Genomic DNA, 19,906 nt, shown 5'->3' on the forward strand with positions numbered 1-19,906 from the left:
TGGTTTCTTTTGTTCTTAAAGTCAGTGGTTAGTATGATTTTGCTTTTTTGGAGGTAGTCTGGTTTTTCTCTCTGGTGACTTTACAACAATGTTAGAGATAATGGATTTATTCTGTTTATCCTACTTAAAACCTGTATTTCTTGAACCTAAGAATTTATGCCCATTCTCAGTTCTTAAGAATTCTGTCATTATCTTGATTATTGTATCTCACTCTGTTTCCTCATTCTGTGGTTCTCAGTTCTCAGTCTTTCATATTTTCTGACTCTTGATCCCTTTTACTGCTCTCTGGGTGATTTCTTATTCATTAATTCTTATTTCCACCTGTATCTAGTCTGCTATTTAACATGCCTATTAAATCTTATAATTTCAATGACTGTATTTTCTTATTGCTAGAATTATTACTTCTTTTCAAATTTGCTTGGTCTTGTGTGTCCTGTTCCTTTTTAAGTTTCAATTCCTTCTTTTATGTCTTCTTAAATATACTTGTTTTAAGCTGTATTTACTTGATGGTTTTATTATCTGAAATGGTTGTCTAACTTCTGTTGTTTGTTTTGTTTGTTCTATCTGCTGATTCTTTCCCATGGTACATTGTTTCCTTGAATGTTTTAAGTTCAGATGGTCGATCTTCAGACTTATATCTGTAGGGTCCTTATATGGCTTAGGCTGAAGGTGTGACGTCCAGAAAGCTTTGTATCAGCAGACTGAGACATCTGAATTCACCCCCTTAGCTAGGGGGTTCCTTTACACTGCTGGTGGTATAAATTTAAACTGGAGGATTGCATGACAGCAAATTTATGGTTATAATTTCTCCGGGTGTACTTTCTTCCTTTTCACCCACGCCCCCATTAGAAATGGACAAGCTTGTTTCCTGGGCCAGTGAGGAAGCCCCTCCTCCCAAGTTTGCTCTTCTATGTTTAGTGCCGTGCTTCAAAGGCCTCAGCTTTTTTCAAAGGAAACTCAGTTATAAATCTGCACAGGCCGAAGGCCTACCTTCTGTCCTTTTGTGGCTCTTAAAACCCAAGTTCCCTGGTTCCCCAAAGTGGGAAGCATCTGCAAGCTTCCCAGCTAGAAGCAACCATATTGCTTCATACTTTGGTTTTCAGTTCCCTCTTCTTTTGTGAATTTGTATTTTCCTGTGATTTCTAAAATTATTTTACAACATTTCTAGGTGTTTCATGGTGGGAAGCCATATTCTGCTATGCCAAAGTCAACCATAATTAATTTGATTCACTTAACATTTGAGAAAAGCAGTACCTCATGTGAAACATTTTAAACTTGCCTTGACTCTGATTTGCAAGCTTCCATATTATCAGGACAGAGATTCCAAAGCCTTGTTAACTCCTCACTACAAAACAAATAAATACATTTGTTAATGGACATCACCCTCAAATGCCTTAAAGTTGTAAAAATACTTAAATAGTGAATTTTTAGGTGGTGACAGAATGAGTTTTAATTTTCTTCATTAATTTTTGGTATTTGGCAAATTTTCTATATAAGTATATATTTAATGATAACAATCATTTGTTTTTTCTAAAAATATCCAAGCAGAGTATAAAGCAATGAATAATTAACTGGAAGGTAACAGAAACTGAAGGATCATGGTACTTTGCAGCAACTGGAAGTTAGTGGGATCAATCTAACAGCGATCATATTGTCTATGAAATGGAAAAAATGGCAGAGCCTAGAGCCATGGATTTGGGAAGCAGGAGACAAAATGGAAGCTTATCTATCGGCACGAATGATGTAATGGGCCCCTGAGATTGAGAGCGTGTGGTCTGTTTTAGTCATCTATGTATGTACCAAACACAAAAGTTACTGTAAAGAACACAAAACCTGGAGAGTTCTTACAGTAACATCTTCAAAATACAAAAAAACGAATACTATCCCATATATGGAGACTGGTTAACCTACTTTCCCATCAGAATCTTTTTGTTGGGTCCTTTCCCTAGGAAGTCCTCTGGTGCTGTTCTCTTGCGAGCTACTCTTGTCGGCTTGGTGTCTGATGTTCTGTGGTGAATAAAACACACTGGAATTACAAACGGGCAGGACACATAAAAACCGTTTAATGCAAAGGAAAATTCAGTATTTATTATTTTTTCCTATAAAAACATAAAAGCTTCCTATTATTACAGAACACTCTTCAGATAAAAGACAAACATGCCAAACCAGGGGACAAATTACAAGGAGTGGGTATATAGCATTTTTTTCAGTAATATTAGATTAATTTGTTCTGGAAACTTAATGACAAGAAATCTGAGGTGAAAGATTCAACTAGAAGCAATTCAAAATGGTTTTTATAGAGTTCGACCTATCCTTTTTAATATGAAATACATATATACATCTGTACATAATATAAAAACATCACGTCAAAGGATATTTGGAAATGCCTTTCTTCTCAGTGCTAGAGATGAGTTTATATTTACCTTTCTTTCACAAAACTTGGGCAGCCTTCATTTTTCCATGAGTTCCAGTTTTCTTCAGTGTTTAATATATGCTGGGAAAAACAAAGAAATTGCATTTGTATAATGAAGGCCTCTGAAATTCTATTTGGTGCTAAGAAGACTATGTAAATATAAAACACATACCTCTACCATCTTTGAAAATCTTTCTCCATCGGGGGGGTTTTCAGATAGTAGCTGTGATTAGAAAGAATATACTAAGCTTTCAACAACTTTCTGCATCATAGGAGTGGTTTGTAGGCAGAGGACCAAGAAGTGTTTGTGGTCTTGTACCTGAGCTTAACTTTATCCTTATTTTCCTATTTGGGGCTGAAACAAAGAAAATTCTAAATTTCCATTTTGTTCAATCATGGGTTTGTTGCATGTTGAACTTACTTGATAAACTGATTTTGTAGTATCTTCAATCCAGAGTGATTGCTCATCAGTTAAAACATAGTTTGAACTAGGGAACAAAGCAATAAAAGCAGGCTTGAGTTACAGCAATGTATATTCAATTTTAAGGCTAATATACAGTTTTAAAAAAACCCAAGGCATGTAACAGATAAGTTAACCATACTAGTGTCAAATAGTGTTAAGAAGATAAGAACAATCAACAACTGAGAGGATTATAAGAGGAAATTCTTGCACTTCATTTAAGATGTTAGAATTGAAGACACAGGTGTATGAGGGAGGACGGCACTCAATCAGCCTGATTAACTATGAACAGAACAATGAGTGTTTCCTAAAATAACAAATCTAATGTGGAATGAAAACCTCTGAGACAATATTAACATATTCCTCTCCGTGCTGCACATTCAGATACATTCCTTAAGGCAATCAAAACACAATGAATAAAAAACTCCCAACTTTAGAGAAAGCTGAAGGCAGACCCAAAGTGTCAATGGGTGCCATCAATTCAGCTCTCACTAGCACCGGATGCTTTACAGCCAGCCAAGCTGAGCATTTCAGATGCATTATTCATTTAATTTTCAGAATGAGGATGTGTGGTTATTAAACAGAGACCATACAGATAAAGCTTGAATTCAAATCTAGGTCTGGCTCCAAAGTCCTTGATTTTCCTACTATGCTATATTAAAATTCAACAACCGAAGGATAAGAAATAACATTCTGAGTACTTGCTATGTGTCACCTTAAAATCACAAGTCTGAAAGAGCTGAACTGTACCCAGTGAGTCATGGAAGTGTGATTCAAAGCCAGCAGGTAGTAAAGGCACGTTTCTCACACAACTAATAAATGCAACATTGCTTTGAAAACTTAAAAATGCCATCGAGTAATGAACTCAACTTCGGTTATGGGTAGGATAAGAGAAGTGGCCCATGCTGCAGGTGGAGGGACTCAGGGAGTAGAGGAACTGGGTAGGATTTCCGAAACCCCAAAGAAACTCGAACTCCTCTGTTCATCAAAGATTTACTTCACTTTTTTTCAATTCTAGGGTCCTAGACCGCTCCACATCTCATGAGAGAAGTCCTATGGGCTTAGTCTTCGAGTCAGGTTTGGAGAAGGCCTGAGTGAGGTGAGAGGGGAATGGTGAAGTCTGGAACAGAGATGCACCCACACAACGGAGGCCCCCAGGAACCCCAGTGCTCGGCAGGAGAGACTTCCACTGACAGTAGATATAGTCAACACCTTTTCTCTGAAACAAATATCCTAACATCTCGAATCTCTAACAATGATCTAGTGTTGCTGCAAAATGAAGGTTTCAGGGATGTGGCCCTCATGCACTAAATGTGTCTGATACATAAGAAAAATATATCAGTACGTGAGTCCTCTTTTAGAGAGGACTGTTTAGAAATCATTTACTACCCATATTAACTTACCTTTTGAATTTGACCTGCCCCTTGAGATACTGGAATAAAATGAGATACTGCAACAGGATGTGTCGACGAAAGTTACTGTCACTCAGTTGTAAATCCATCAACTAGTCGAAAAGCAAACACACACACAAACACAAAAGACATTAAATTCAAGTCTTGCTTAAAGGTACAGGTTATGCTATTACAGAAACGAAAGATTTTAATGAAAAAAAAATCGTTGAGGGCTCACAGAGTATGAGGCATTACTGCACAAGCCCTAGGACAGAGAAGCAAAGGCTTCAGATTTTTTAACCATCTTATGCCATGAGATATTTATGTTAGAGAGCAATATTACATCTGTGGTCCTGAAGTCAAGATAAAGCAAAGCAGAAATATATATGGGTAAAAGCATGGTTCCCACTTTTTTTTTTTTAAGATTTTATTTATTTATTTGACAGCCAGCCAGCGAGAGAGGGAACACAAGCAGGGGGAGTGGGAGAGGAAGAAGCAGGCTCCTAGTGGAACAGGGGGCCCCATGCGGGGCTCGATCCCAGCACCCTGGCATCATGCCCTGAGTTGCAGGCGCCCCTCCCACTTTCTCACAGATAAAGAAACGACAGCTAGAGAATACAGATAACAACAAGGGATGCTGCTCATTTTTGTAGCCCTATGAAGTGCCTGCAACAGAGCTGCTGCTCAGTAGTAAACAAGGAATTACAAGTGAAAAGTCATCTGTGAATTAAGTGGACTATTTCCTTATATTTTAGAGAAAACTGCATCATACTTGTATTATCACAGAATCTGCATTAGAAAGGACCTGAAGGTCCCTTATGAGGAAGTTCTTCCACAGCCCTGCCCCTAGGTGGTAAGAATGGCCACAGTCATGCTGACGATGTCCCTAGAGCACTGAGGAACGCTGAGTCTATATCCACGAATGTGTGCTGCTTCGGCCTTCCAGAGCTAAAGCAACAACGCAAGCTGCCTTATTTTAAATGGATGACCAACCCCTAAGACATCCGAAGGCCCTAGGAATGGAATCCAGTTGAAGGTCCCAAGTTCCTTTGGCTATGCTTTTGTTACCCAACATTCACTAGCTACCTCCTCCTTTTAAACATCATTGGCCTTCCAGTGTGGTGTGCCTCCCCTTGAGGGATTGACTCTTTTGATTCTGTTATTTATCAGATTAACTACCCCATTCCAAATTGAATGGCACAACTCCCCAACTTCCTTTCCTGCAATTCCTGGGGACTTCGTCATCCCCACCCAGGCTCTCAAGTTCCTTGACAGTTGGCACAGCCTCTACTGTGGCCCCACTGCTACGGCCAAAAGCTCGAGCACAGCTGCCCCAGCTCCGAAACCTTGAACTCACAGTCCTCACTACAGTCTCCTAGTCTTCCAGCGTCCCGCTCAGCGGTCCCAAGACCTGACTGAGACCTTCAGTCTCTATTTCCACCTGTCAGTCCCATTCTGTTTTTACTGTAACCATATTTTAGTTGAGATAAGGGGTCAGCAAACTTTTCTTAGACAGTAAATATTGTAGGCTATGTGAGCCAAGAGGCATATTATAAGATATTACACAGGTACTTCCGTAAACATTTAAAATGAAAAAAAACGAACAAGCAGTGGGCCAGATTTGGCCTGTGGCTGCAGCTGGCTGACCTCTGGTCCTGATTTTTTGGTTTATCTCTTCAACCGCTTTGTCGCCAACTTCCTCAACACCTTTGTGCCGCACTTCTGTCACATCTATGGTGCAAAATGGCAACCCCAGATGGTAGCACCGCTGTGCCCCTGCCTCCAACTTAAAACTCTGGTCTCTAATCAGCGATCTTTCTTTGTTCTCCACGGCTGCGATTCTCTCCTCTTCTCTACAGCAATTACTGCAAAGCCTTTCAACTTATCACAAACATTACTTCACCACCTTCTCACTCGCAGTATATAACTACTGACACCTTCCATGAGAAAAATTCATTAAGCTGGAAGTTATAGCTTTCAAGCATATCCTCGCTTCCTCCTCTTGACAGCTTCATTGGTAAAGGTAACCCTTTCATCTGGACATCCCAATCTCCCTAACTTAACTGAGTCCCATCAGTTAACTGTCCTGGTTCCTGTATCTTCCACCCTTTCTTCTTTCCAAGCGCCTTTCCATTAGCATTAAATAACTTCTCTCAGAGATCCTCAGCCTCCCCTCATCCTCCCTGAACAGCCAAACTTCTTCAAAGAACTGGCTACATTCACTGTTTCCAATAACCCCTCAACCTGCCACAATCTGTGGCTTCCTGGTTCACCAATTCACTGACAAGAGTTTTTGCCAAGATCACCAATGACTTATTTGTTGTTAGATCCAGTGACCACGCCCCCACCTCCCCGCCCCCATGAACACTTCTTTTCACAAGTCTTAATCCTACTTGACATGCTTGGCTTCCATGAAGTCATACTTTTCCAGTTTTTCTCCACTCTCACTGGCTACTCTTCAATCTTCTTCCTCTTCCCTAACTACCCCACCCCTTAAATTTAATTGGTTTTCTTCAGGACTCAATATGATATTTTCTTTTCTTTGCAGTCTATTTTTCATTGAATTACTACATACAAGCTGGTAACTGTACTATATACCGAATCAAGACTCTCAACCTAGACTGTGTTCCTAATCTCCGTAGCTGTATACTTAAAGAAGCTACTATATATCTCTATTTGAATGTTCAACTGACACTGGATCAGATTTCACATTAAAGGGAAAACCTATCAATTTCCCCACAAAGCCTGCTCTTCTCCACTGCTGACTAATTTAGTAAGAAGCTCCACTGTCCATTTGCTTAGGCAACTCTAGGAACACTGGCTGGAAAAAGCACAACCATAAACCACAGGAGCAGATGTTCAGATGGCGTATGCAAGAAGAAGAACAGGAGGTACTCTGAGCCCAGTAAGAGACTGGCCTATCTGAAGACCTTATGTAGTTCAACCAGTCGGAAGTGAGGACAAAAAAGCCTCCCTGCCTTAAAAAGAGCTGAAGTGGCCAGGCGCTGTGAACGAACTCCTCATTTATCTCGGGCTTTAAGTCCCCCACATTTATTTATATTGGAAGGTATTTTTTGATGGGAACAATGGACTGAAAATGGGAGTCAATAAGACACTGAATCAGAGATGGGAAGGGACCAGTATGATCATTCAAGCTAACTGCTTCACACTATGCTTATGAAAACTAGATCACACAGCTAGTTAGTGACAGAGCTGAGACTAAAACTGACACACTCAATTGTACTCATTCTTCCATAATGTATATTTTCTAAGTTCTACTTTTCTTTGGTTATTTAAAAAATTACACCATTTACGTCATGCAACGGGTCAAATATTTCTTTGTTGTCTTCGTTTCTTGAACAAAGGGCCTTTTATCGTCCTTAGCTTTTACTGCACATCTCAGCTCAGGCCTCAGCATTCCTGATTATTATTCTAAACCTAAACAGGATCATGTTATTCTTCTTATCTTTATGTGCCTTTCTGTCAATAAACTGGACATGTAAATAATATTCCTGGTAAAATTAAACTCAAGTATGAAATCTTCCATTTCTATCACTTTACAGAAAGTACTTTAAAAATCTGTACTAGAAAAAATATTAAGAGCATTCTCATTAAAATAGTACTGATTTGTCATTATTAACACAGTATCAAGTTATTTAACTTTCAAATTATGAAAACTTTTAAATTTCAAAAAGGTACAGTTAAGTAATGTAACATTCATGTCCCCCTAACCAGTTATATATCAAATCCTAACATTTTAACTTGTTCCACATTTGTTAAACAAATATTACTGAAACTGGTGAAGCCTCCTCTGTAACCTCCCTCTTCCGTTCCCCACCTTTCCCTCTACTATGGTAAATGTTACCATGTATTCGGGGTTTATGATTCTCATGCATATTTTATACTATTACTACATAAGTAGGTATCTATAAATAACATACTGAGGTCTTTTGCATGTTTTCAAACTCTATACATGTTATTCTGCAATAAGCTATTTTCCCATGATATTATGTTTGAAATTTGCACAACTTAATACATGTAGCACTGTGCAGGGCTTGGCAAATTTCTGTGAAGGTCCAGTCAGTAAATTATTTTAGGCTTTGTGGATCATACAGTCTCCGTCACAACTACTACTCTCTGCTGTGGCAGTGCAGAAGCAGCCACAGACAACACGTGGCAGCAGTGGGCTCCACTAAAACTCATTTATAAAAACAGGTGGGAAGCCAGATTTGCCGACACCTGCTCCAGCGAACCCACTTTCAGTGCTTTGTAGAGCTCTACTACAGACGTTTACCGTAATGTACCACTCAGTCTCCTGCTTAGGAACATTTAGGTTGTTCCTAAACTTCCGCTTACAAACACATAATTTACAAATAATGAATCTTCTTATGTATTTCCTTGTGCATGTGTGTGATTCTCTAGGGGCCACATCTAGGAACAAAGTTTTAATTTTGCTAATTATAAAATTGCTCTGCAAAGTGGCTGTATCAATTTATACTTCAACCAGCAGTGTATGAAAGTGTCCTCTCCCACACCTTTGCCAATACCTTTACGGTCAGGCTTTTTTGTTTTTGTCAATTTGGTAAGTGCGAAACGAGTACCTCATCATATTAATTTTTCTGGCTACTAGAGAAGGTTAGCATCTTTTATAAGCTTTTCAGCTGTTTAGGTTTCTCCGTAAGCCACCTGCATATACCATCGTTTCAGTTTTCCACTGGCTTGTCTTTTTATCAATAGAATGTTCGAGTATTACTCTTCATCATACAGGTGATAAATATCTTCTAGTGTGTGGCTGTCTTTTCACTTTGTCTACGGTATCTTCTGCTATTCCATACTTTTACATCTTTTTTTTTTTAAAGATTTTATTTATTTATTTGACAGAGATAGAGACAGCCAGCAAGGGTGGGAACACAGGCAGGGGGAGTGGGAGAGGAAGAAGCAGGCTCCCAGCGGAGGAGCCTGATGTGGGGCTCGATCCCATAACGCCGGGACCACGCCCTGAGCCGAAGGCAGACACCCAACCGCTGTGCCACCCAGGCGCCCCGCGAGTGTACATATTTTATATATACTTTTAAATGTTTCAAAGTTTTGCTTTTCTCATTTAGACTTTTAATTAACCTGGAATTGAGCTTTGTGCATGTAACAAGGTATGAACTGGATTAATTTTTTCCATATGGGTGAGTTGTCCAAGCAACATTTATTAAGAATAATCCATCTTTTCCTTGCTAATTTATAATGTAACTTCTTTTATATATCAAACTTTCCAGTTTGTGCTTTCTAATGTTCCAGTTTTTTCCTTCTTTATATTGTACTAATAATTACTTCACTGTTTTAATTATTTAGAGCTTTACAGGTTTTAATATCTGATAAAGCAATTGTTTCCAACTTCTTCCAATTTCTCTTACTTCCTCTTGGCTTTTTCATAAGAATTATAGTATCAACTTTTCAAGTTTCCTCAAAATATACATTTGGATTTGATTCAAAATACACTAAGTTTATGTGGATAAATGGTATTGGGTTTTCCTATAAGTATAGTCCTACCTCTCCATTTTTGTAATTTTCTCCATGAAGATTACTCCCAGCCATTAGTTTTCATTGCTAGTTTGACTTCCATTTTGTAACTGGTTACTTCTAGGAACACCACTGATGTTTCTCTTGTAACCTTGCTGAAGCCTCCTTAATTCTACTAAGTTTGCTCTTCTCCTAGGTTTTCTCTGTAGACAATTACTTGTCTTCAAATAGGGACAGTTCAGTTTTTTCTCTTCAGTAATTATAACTCTTATTTCTTTTTGCTTATTGAAATGTCTAGGTCCTCCCCTATTAAGTTGAACAGAAATATGGTTACTAGACATCCATGCCTTGCTCCTGAATTTACCAGGATTATTTCTGAAAGTCTGATCATTAGTATGATACTTGCCACAAGATTTTTATTAATGCCCTTAAGTTAGGAAAATCCCCTTCCACTTCTGATTTGATTTGTATTGAATATTAGATTTTACTCTAAGAATTTTCTTGGCATCTGAGACGATCATAAAGTTTTAAAATATTTAAACCTTTGGGGCGCCTGGGTGGCACAGCGGTTAAGCGTCTGCCTTCGGCTCAGGGCGTGATCCCGGCGTTATGGGATCGAGCCCCACGTCAGGCTCTTCCGCTATGAGCCTGCTTCTTCCTCTTCCACTCCCCCTGCTTGTGTTCCCTCTCTCACTGGCTGTCTCTATCTCTGTCGAATAAATAAATAAAATCTTTAAAAAAAAATAAAAATAAAAAATAAAATAAAATAAACCTTTAAACCTTAAGGCTGTTAATTTGGTATTAATGTTGAACTTACACTCCTAGGATAAATCCTATTTAGTCTCTACTTAAAAAAAAACTACCTTTGAGTTAAAAAATTTGTTGAGTTAAAAAAAATTTTTTTCATCTCTACTTGTGAGATTGATATATATACTTTTTTTCCTGTTCTGTCCATTGGGATTTTATTTAAAAGTTACATCAATCTCATATTAAGGACTTGGTTGCTTTTCTTCTAATCTCTGAAAATTTTCACTTACAGTAAGAATCATCTTTCCTTGAACTGCTGATAACATGTGAGTAAAAAAATCTGAGCCTGATGTCATTCGAAAGGTGTCATTTTGACTACAATTTCTCTAACAGTTATTTGTTTATTCAAGTTTTCTATTTCTTTGTGAGTCTATTTGCTGATTAAATTTTTCTAGTTAATATTTCATTAGATTTAAAAACGTATTAGCAGTTGCTCAAAATACATTCTCTTACATATTTTCAATATTTCTATATTTTCAATTATGTCCATTTTTATTATTTATTCATCTTAATAATGTTGTTTACTGGTACCTTTTCACTTTTTTTCGTCAGGCCTGACCTATAAAATTTTTATAAAAATTGTTTCTGTACATTTTCTCTTTTAGAAAAATAGGGCTTTTGGTTTTACCAAAGTGTTCTGTATTTTCTTTGATCTACTTCATCAATTTGTGCAATTATTATTATTTACTTCTGCTTTCTTAAGATTCTGTACCTAGCTTCTTGAATCGTATTTTCAATTCATTCATCATTCTTAAATTTTTCATTAATGCATTTAAAGCTGTAATTTTCTCTTTATTTTTCACTTTATTTGTAACCCACACATCTGACATATAATATAGTTGTGCTATACAATATCTTTATAACACATTTAGAGTTTCCATTTTGATTTCCTCTTTAATTCCTGGGGAAAGCTTTTCATGTTTCTATATATTTACCTCCTTTTAAGCCATCCTTTTTATAGTTCTTATTTAACTGCACTGTGGCCAGAGAATATGTTCTGCATGATACAGAATCTTTCAAATTTGCTAAGGTTTCCTTTATGGCCTAGTACACAGTCAAATTTGGTGAATGTTCCATATGTATTCAAAAAGAAAATTACCTCTATTTGTTGTGTACAGGTTTCCATATATACTACAATAAGTTTATTACTTTTATTGTTCAAATCTACCATACACTTCTTAATACTTGTCCGCTTGATCCATCAGTAAATCAAGATTATTTTTGTTGTTCAAATCTTCCATATACTTACTAATCTTTAGTCTGATCAACCCATCAGTTTTGATAAAGGCATTTTAAAATAACTCATTATAATTGATGATCTGCCAACTTCTCATAATTTTACAAGTTTTTTCTTAATAGATTTTGAATGCATATGAGTTCATGACATCTTCTTGGTGACTCATTAATGTAGTGTCCTTTATCCTACTTAAGCTCTGTGCCTTAAATTCTGTTTTATTTGGTACTTACGTAAGCTGTTTGTTTTGTTTTGTTGTTGTTGCTGGTTCTTGCTTGGTGTGTCTCTTTCCATGCTAACATTTCAACCTTTTTGAAGAGTTTTAAGGCACATATCCTATGTGGATGGAAATTGTAACATGCTCCCAATATTCCATTTGTTAAATTTCTCCTGTGTTCTTTTCCACATAAGTTTTAAGCCACTTAGGTCTATTTTGTTTCCTTAATGCAGCCCTCTGGAATTACAAAGCTCAGCTATATACTGCAAATGAACTAGGAAGGGTACAATTCTAAGACACAAAACTCTTTAAAAGGAAACTGCTGCTCCCTGGAAGACAAATATACCAATGACAATTGAGTGCATGGGACGCTGAAAGCATCTGTATAGATGTGAATCTGTTTTACTCTTGAGCCATTAAGTGAAATAGGCGTCTACATCCTTATCTGAGCAGTTAGAATGTTTCCTTTCCTTGGAATATAAGGGTCCTATATAATCTCTAGTTTGACTAAAAATAATCAATTTTAATATTAATTTAATAATTTCTTCTGTTGACTGAGTATTAGGTTCATTTTTTTTCTTTTTTGTAAAAGCCCACTGAATTGTGGGTCAGGGAGTAGGAAATAATATGGCTGCAGGAGTTGCAGATTTCTCAAAGAAAAGTAATGAGTATATGAGTATATAGTACAAAACTAGTCAACTGTGTGTCTTGAGAGATTTCTAGGAAAGATAAAATCTCTCAAGTATACTAGAATTCCTTCTTAAATTGTTTAAAGGCACCACTAAGTTCTTTTTTTTTTTTTTTTTTTTTGAGAGAGACAGCACACACATGTGCGGGGGGGTGGGCAGTGGTAGTGGTGGTGGTGCGGAGGGACAGAGGGAGAGAGAATCTCAAGCAGATACCCTGCTGAGCGTGGAGTCTGACACAGGCTTGATCTTAGGACCCTAAGATAATGACCTGAGCCAAAATCAAGAGTTGGACGCTTAACCGACAGAGCCACCCAGGCGCCCCAGCACCACTAAGTTCTTGTATTTCTGGAAGAGCTGTGAAAAACTCTTCTCAGACAATTAAGAAAGAAATAAGCCAAAACTCCAAATGCTTTGAATATATTCATTTTCTCCCCAGACTGGGAGATATAGGTTCCAGAGTCATTATTTTACAAAGAATGCCATCATTTAAACTTTTAATTTACAGAAACATTAGATGTTGAATTAGGGTTTAGCAGACTAAATTGTAAAATAGTTTTCTACCTGGAATAGATTCATATATCTTATTCAACTAAATTATCAAACATTTGGTTTCCGAGGAGAAAAATAATATATAAATTATTACACAAAAACTAAATTATAAACTTAAAATAGTACTATTTACTAATAATTTAAAAACTTTCTTTAAAAACAAAGTTAAAAAAAATGAAAAATCTAAAAAAAAAAAAATGAAAAATCTAATATCAGTTTAAGGATTTCAGTGTCCCTGCTGAGTTACAGGATAAAGAAAGGTATGTCCACAGAAGAGCAGGAGATGTTACCTGTCAGCTCTTTTGCTTTAGTTAAAAAGGTCACTTAAAGCAATGGTCATAAATGAAAAGATTTTAAGAAAACCTTCTGTACTAATACTTTTAAGGAGATTTAGAGGACTTAATATCCCTCAGTAAAATAAATACCCAAAATTTACATTTTAAATCTCTTCCCCTTAATACATCTAATTAATGTAAAACACAAATTATTTATTTTAGTAAATGCAAGACTTCTTTTTGGCCTTCAAAAGCCTAAATTAACTGGAACTTCCTAAACAATATAGGTTATGTTGTCACCCCTACAAAAACTTAGGATTACTTACACAGGTGAACTAAATTAAGTTGTGATTAAACAGTCAATATCCATATAATGGTTTTCATAGACCTCAGACAATACTGCAAATTATGTGACTCTACTGAATACTCCTAAGCTATCTGGTCAAGTTTCAATAATCTGTAGTTTCCTTAAGAAACTTCCAAAGAAATTAAAATTCAGATATGGAAAGAAATAAAAAGTACCTAACCACTATGTAATTCCTATGTGTTTTAACCTAAGTCTCTTTGACTATCTATAAACACATTTATCCTTCGGAACTCAAATTAAGATGATGAAATCAACTGTACTTTTAAACATACTTGATAAAATTATTTTAAAGACTAGAGTTTTAAAACTTTAATACTGTCATTAAGCATACTGTTTGATATATTAAAACATATATATTAAAGTATATTTAAAGTTTAAAAACAGTGGGACGCCTGGGTGGCTCAGTTAGGTGGCTGCCTTCAGCTCAGATCATGATCTCCGGGTCCTGGGATCGAGCCCCACGTGCTCCTTGCTCAGCGGGGAGTCTGCTTCTCCCTCCGCCTGCTCTGCTTGCCACTCTCCCTGCTTGTGCTCTCTCTGACAAATAAAATCTTAAAAAAAAAAAAGGTTTAAAAACACCAAAAGGAACCTGATTAACTCTCAGAAAGACAAAATTAAGTCCCTGGGTATTCAGTCCATTCTCAAGGGTAGCAAAATGTTCTTTGCCTTCCATACATTGTCAGGTGGTAGTAATCACTGCCCTCATCAAAGCACATTTTCTTTTCAAAGAACTGTTTACATTTATGAATATACTGATTACTTTATGCTTTTGTGTAAATCGTGACTATGTAAAATGAGATGAGAGCTGTCATTTCTAAAGGAGCAAATATTTTAATATTATTATTAATAAATATTAAGTTCTCTTAATAATTAACAGAAATGATTATTAGTTTCTATTTCTCTGGCTAATGACATAGCAAGGCTGGGCCATTTCTCATTCTATTTTTGCTCTTATCTTTATCTTATCAATTAACCAGTCTTCTCTGCCAACTCTTCTAGACTTTGTCCTTCTTCAGAATCAGGCTCCAAATCCATGGCCTACATTCCTTTTGTACCCTTTCTTTAGCCTTTCCTAGATGGCTGCTTGGTAGCACCAGAGAACAGACTTTTTTTTTATCTTGCTTGCATAACCATAGCTTGAATCACACACAGAGGGGATTCTAAAAATAATAGAGTGATGAGTACGCTCTAAATTTTCCAATATGCTCAATGACATTTAAAGAGCTACCCTATTTGTCAGCCACACAAAGTACAAAAGTGTCACAATACAAAGCACAGCTCATGCTTCCCACTTTGAGGACCGCTTCAGATAAATCTTATTCATATAAAAAAAGTTAATTACATAAAAAGGTAATTGCATTTATCTTTTCAGATGGGTGGGTGCATACCCACATACTAAAACTGACATAAGTGTCAGCAAAACACTTCAAATTGCAAAGTTTATAAAGCCCTAAAGATTCATCAATGCCTTCACTGCCCGCAGCAGAGACAGGCAAACATCCAAATAAAACTCTGAAAAATAAAGTAACCCAAAAGTTTGTACATAATTCAACTGATGTGTCTAGACACATTGTCTGTAGCTTACACAACAGTGAGATCTATAACCTGGTCTCTCTCCTCATGAAATATTAATGGCAGGACAATAAAGTTTCCATTTACTTTCCATTCCTCAGTGGCCACCCAAAGCCCAACATGGATGTGTCTTGTGTTTGATTATTTCAAAGCCGAAATCAATTCTGTCAAACCATTTTAAAAGCAGCTGTGAGAAGCCCTACCAGCTGACTCAGATGGGCAATGTCAAGACGTAAGGCTCGATGACTGATTTACATCCAGGTTCGTTAGTAGAAAATACCGCTCCAATCCTGCTGAGTCCTTACATGATTTTTAAAATGTAAGACCTTTCTCCATCTTGAAACTAAAAGAAAATGTCAGCCTCCGCCTATTTAACAGCTTTTGCTACGAACTTTTTTCTCTTAAGGCACAGGGACCAACAATCTAGTTTCTATTTAAATTTCAGACCATGATAATGACCTGCAAGAACCTCACGGTAAAGTCCTGGAATTTGCTGGAGAGCTGGCTCTATCTCTGGCCTGCAGAAAAAGAAAACTCAAGCCATGTTCCAGAGCTGTACGAAAACTTCCCAGACCTGTCCAAAGGGAGGCTCCCTTGAAACAACTAATGAGACAAAATTATAGGATACGGATTAGCCTGTTTGTTCCTAACTAAGCTGTAATGTGTGTCATAAAGGAATAGACCTATCTTTGCCTTCAACTGCAAAGATTCAACCTCGGACACCTCTCAAATGGATACAGAAAGTACAAAAAAATTTAAGGCAGAACAACTTTCTGTCAGAACTCTCCTTTTTTAAATGGCCAAAAGTCTTTGAGAGATCTGCACATAATGCAGAGTCTGGGCAGGTTGTTAACTTTCTTTTCTCCATGAACAAGAATGGCCTTAATGATCACGCTAGGATCAACAGTATGGGACTGTGGGCAGCCACCGCGGTAACTGCTGGCTGCCAAGTATTCCACCTGCTCTCTTCCATTTGGACACTCAGTCTCAACTGTACGGAGTTAGTACTGTAAGAACTGGGCAGTCCAGTTCTAGCAGTACTTTTTTCTATGAGAACTCAAAGATACAGGAATACCTTCCTCTAACTATCATGTTAATGTCATGGTACTTAAATATTTTAAAATGTTGGTTCTGCTTTAACATGCTACATAGTGCTGAAGGAAGACTCTCTACGACACCAGTGCCTTTCACGTGGGTATGATAAATTGGACAATTAGAGGTGAAATTCTCCCTTAAAAATTTCTGACTATGACTCTGGACTAATCTTAAAGATCAGGTACTTCTCCACCAAAAAACCCAAAAAGAAAAAAAAAAAACCCAAAGGCCTCAGCACTACATTTAGTGACTGCTATTCTTGAATTATTTTACTATTCTAACAAGAAAACTGTATTGTAAGAACTTAGTGTTTGCAATCATACCCAAGACAGCATAAAAAAGTGGCCCTTGAAAATCGCAATACGACTTTGTTTCTAGAAGAAATACCCCTCTTTGAGAAATAAGGTACGATAACTTACAAAGACACCTACTTGTAGAACCCATGCCTACCTGTGGTTACCCTATAACTGGCCTGTCTATAACTATAAAGGTTGTAGCATCCTTTCCATGCACTGTATCCTGATGCTCCCTATGGAAAAGTATGATCACATTCATGTAAGCAAAACACAATGTTTCTGGGAAATAACATTCTCATCATATGTGTGAGTATATCAAATGGATTCAAAACATTGTGTAGAGTATTATGGAGATGTGGAAGGCTTCTTTCAGTGGAACAGTAAAGCTTATAAAATGGTGCATACTTTTCATGTTACAGGTAATGTGCTACACATACTTTCACTCGGATACTGAGTAGTAAACACTGGAAATGCACTGTAAAAATATGAAGAACGTACAAGAATACAGATCTAAATTTAAGATAAAATTGTTGCTTAAGAGGCAGTAAAGAAGAAAACTAAAGATACAAAACATTACATGCTTCACATTCTCTTTGTTACAATTCTCTGTGCCTTTTCTCTTTTCCATATTATAAAGTATGAAGCTTCTCAACGCTTTTACTCCTCATGGTATAAGTAATGGAATTCCAGAGCTTAACCCTGGAAAGCTCATGGTCTCCTAACTGCTGGCGAAAGAAAGCTCACAAAGAATCAATAAAGAAACTACTCAGAGTGCCAGTTCTGAGAAAGTGGTGTATGGAAACCAGTACAAAAGCACAGATTTTTATACTCCATATATGGAGATCTCTGAAAGTGTGTATTCTTGTTTTCTATTATTAAAATGTCCTTGGAAATGTTATTTATACAAAGAACTTTAAGAACATCCAGGGTTTTGAAACAGCTGTCATGTGTTGAAAAATGTAATCGGTAATTCCTAAAAGTATACAGAACTTTTACTGGTTTTATTTTGGAAGTTTTTTTGCCCCAACATTATTTAAATAGACATCTAAGCTTTCTGAAGTGTGTCTTTAGGAAGGTTCTTTGTTAAAGCTAGAAGAGCTTTGGGATTTTCTTCCCCTCTTCTAAATAGGGTAAAATAAAAATTTTGAATTCTTTATTCAACTGAAGAGTTTTTATATGTTTCAATTAATAAATATGGCCAGATTTTTAAAAATCCATTCTGATAATGTCTTAAATCTGTTTACATTTGCTATTATTGATATATTTGGATTTATTTCTATCTTTTTGTTTTTCCTCCCTTCCTGCCATCAGTTGGGTTTACAAAATAGTCTATATTTCTTTCTGTGCCCCTTTTAGCTCTTTGCTGTTCAAGAGCTACAAGTTGTTTTCTTTTGGTGGTACCCTTTTAATATATATGATGAAGTCTAAAGTTATTCAGTATTTCTTTCCTCCTCCAGATGATTATAAGGATTGAAGTATATGCTTAAATTGCTCACTAAACATGTTTTTCCTTGCCATGTTATTATTGTCATCTAGTTTAAATTCCACAATAGGAGTTTTTTTTTAAAAAATCAGTTTTTATGACATTTTTGTTTTTAATCAATAAATTAACTGTTTTTCCATTTTCGTGATCTCCACTACTTTCTGTATTCCACTCCTTTCTTACAGGTTCAATTTCCTTCTTCCTGGAGAATATCCTTTGGTAGTTTTTCAAAAAGAGGGTCTTAGAGTGGTATGTTTTCCTAGTCGATAAAAATGTCTATTGGCCACAGTCTTGAGCATTTAGTTGGGTATGAAATTCTAGATTGATAGCCCCCCCACCTTAGTACTATAATACTTCACCACTGTCTTCTGTCCTTTCTAGTATATTTGTCTTCCCCCACCCCCCCGCTTTGGTGGCTTTTAAGGTTTTCTTTTTATCCCTGGAATTATAGCATGATGTACTGAAGTATGGATTTAACTTTCTTTATCCTGCTGGTAGTTGTAGCATATTTTTAATCTGAGAACTTGATATTACCTTCAATTCTTCTCAATATAGTTTTCCACCATTCCCTCTATTTTGTTCTTTAAAAATCCTATTGGATATTTGCTGGAATTTCTCAGTCGACCATGCATTACCCTTAACTGCTCCTTCAGGTTAACAAACAACCCCCACCCCCACCTCTGTTTCTGGGTGTTCTGGGTGAACTTCTTATCATTATCTTCCAGTCACTAATTCTCTTTTCATCTATGTCCAATCTATGGTTTAATTCTGTATGTTCTGCTTTGGTTTCGATGATCACATTTTTTATTTCTAAGTCTCTCAATTAGTTGTCATATTCACCCATTCTATTTCATTTCTGCCTGTTTCAGTTTCACAATTTTTTATTCATTCTCAATGGATGCTATATCATCAATTATCTCTTTGATTATCTAAAACATGTATTTTAAAGTTTTTAACATCATGGTCAAGCCGTGTATCTGGAATAAATACATGTATATCCCAATAGTTGATTTGGTTAGTGATCTGTCATAGTATCAAATTTCTTTATGAATTCTGGAATTGCAATGTATCAGAGTTTTGAATCAGAAGCTTTTGCTTTGTTTACTTCTCCTTCTTTCTCCCTGTGTACATCCTTTCTTGTCAGTAGTTTCGCATTTGCTTCTACCAGGGTGCCTGGAGTCAAGTTTGGAAAAAGCCTTATGATGAATTTCTGGAGCCAACTATTTCATTAGTATATTGAGGATATCACATATCCAGTCCAGAGGAAGCTGACACAAAGCTGAGTCTTTGTTATCCTTAGACCCAGGGCTTCCTATGAATCCACGGCCCTGGACAGAAGACTGGTAACATTTTTCCTTAGCTTCTTTTCAAAAGTGGGTAAAGTTCCACCCCAGTTGCTGGCTTCAAGCAGTGAATCTGGCTCTGGTCCCTGGTCGCACATGAAATACACCTGCTGTCTATCACTTGCAGCCAAACTCCTGGGTGCCACCACCTGCTTGGGATGGGTCCAGCAGGCCTGAGACTTCAGTTTCCCTTACTACTTGGCG

General features: G+C 36.8%; 1 protein-coding gene across 1 annotated transcript in view; it reads right to left on the reverse strand.

The window, feature by feature from the left end:
* Positions 1 to 19,906, reverse strand: part of THOC1 (THO complex 1) — a 53,319-nt gene that overhangs the window by 9,020 nt on the left and 24,393 nt on the right. The window contains exons 12-17 of the mRNA XM_008690543.2: positions 4,277 to 4,377; positions 2,835 to 2,901; positions 2,586 to 2,636; positions 2,424 to 2,494; positions 1,912 to 2,007; positions 1,280 to 1,345 (exon numbers count right to left, since the gene is read on the reverse strand). Of these exons, the coding sequence (XP_008688765.1) occupies positions 1,280 to 1,345; positions 1,912 to 2,007; positions 2,424 to 2,494; positions 2,586 to 2,636; positions 2,835 to 2,901; positions 4,277 to 4,377 (452 nt within the window). The remainder of the gene's footprint in view (positions 1 to 1,279; positions 1,346 to 1,911; positions 2,008 to 2,423; positions 2,495 to 2,585; positions 2,637 to 2,834; positions 2,902 to 4,276; positions 4,378 to 19,906) is intronic.

Source organism: Ursus maritimus, unplaced genomic scaffold, assembly GCF_017311325.1.
Source record: "Ursus maritimus isolate PB19 unplaced genomic scaffold, ASM1731132v1 scaffold_18, whole genome shotgun sequence".
NCBI lineage: Eukaryota > Metazoa > Chordata > Mammalia > Carnivora > Ursidae > Ursus > Ursus maritimus.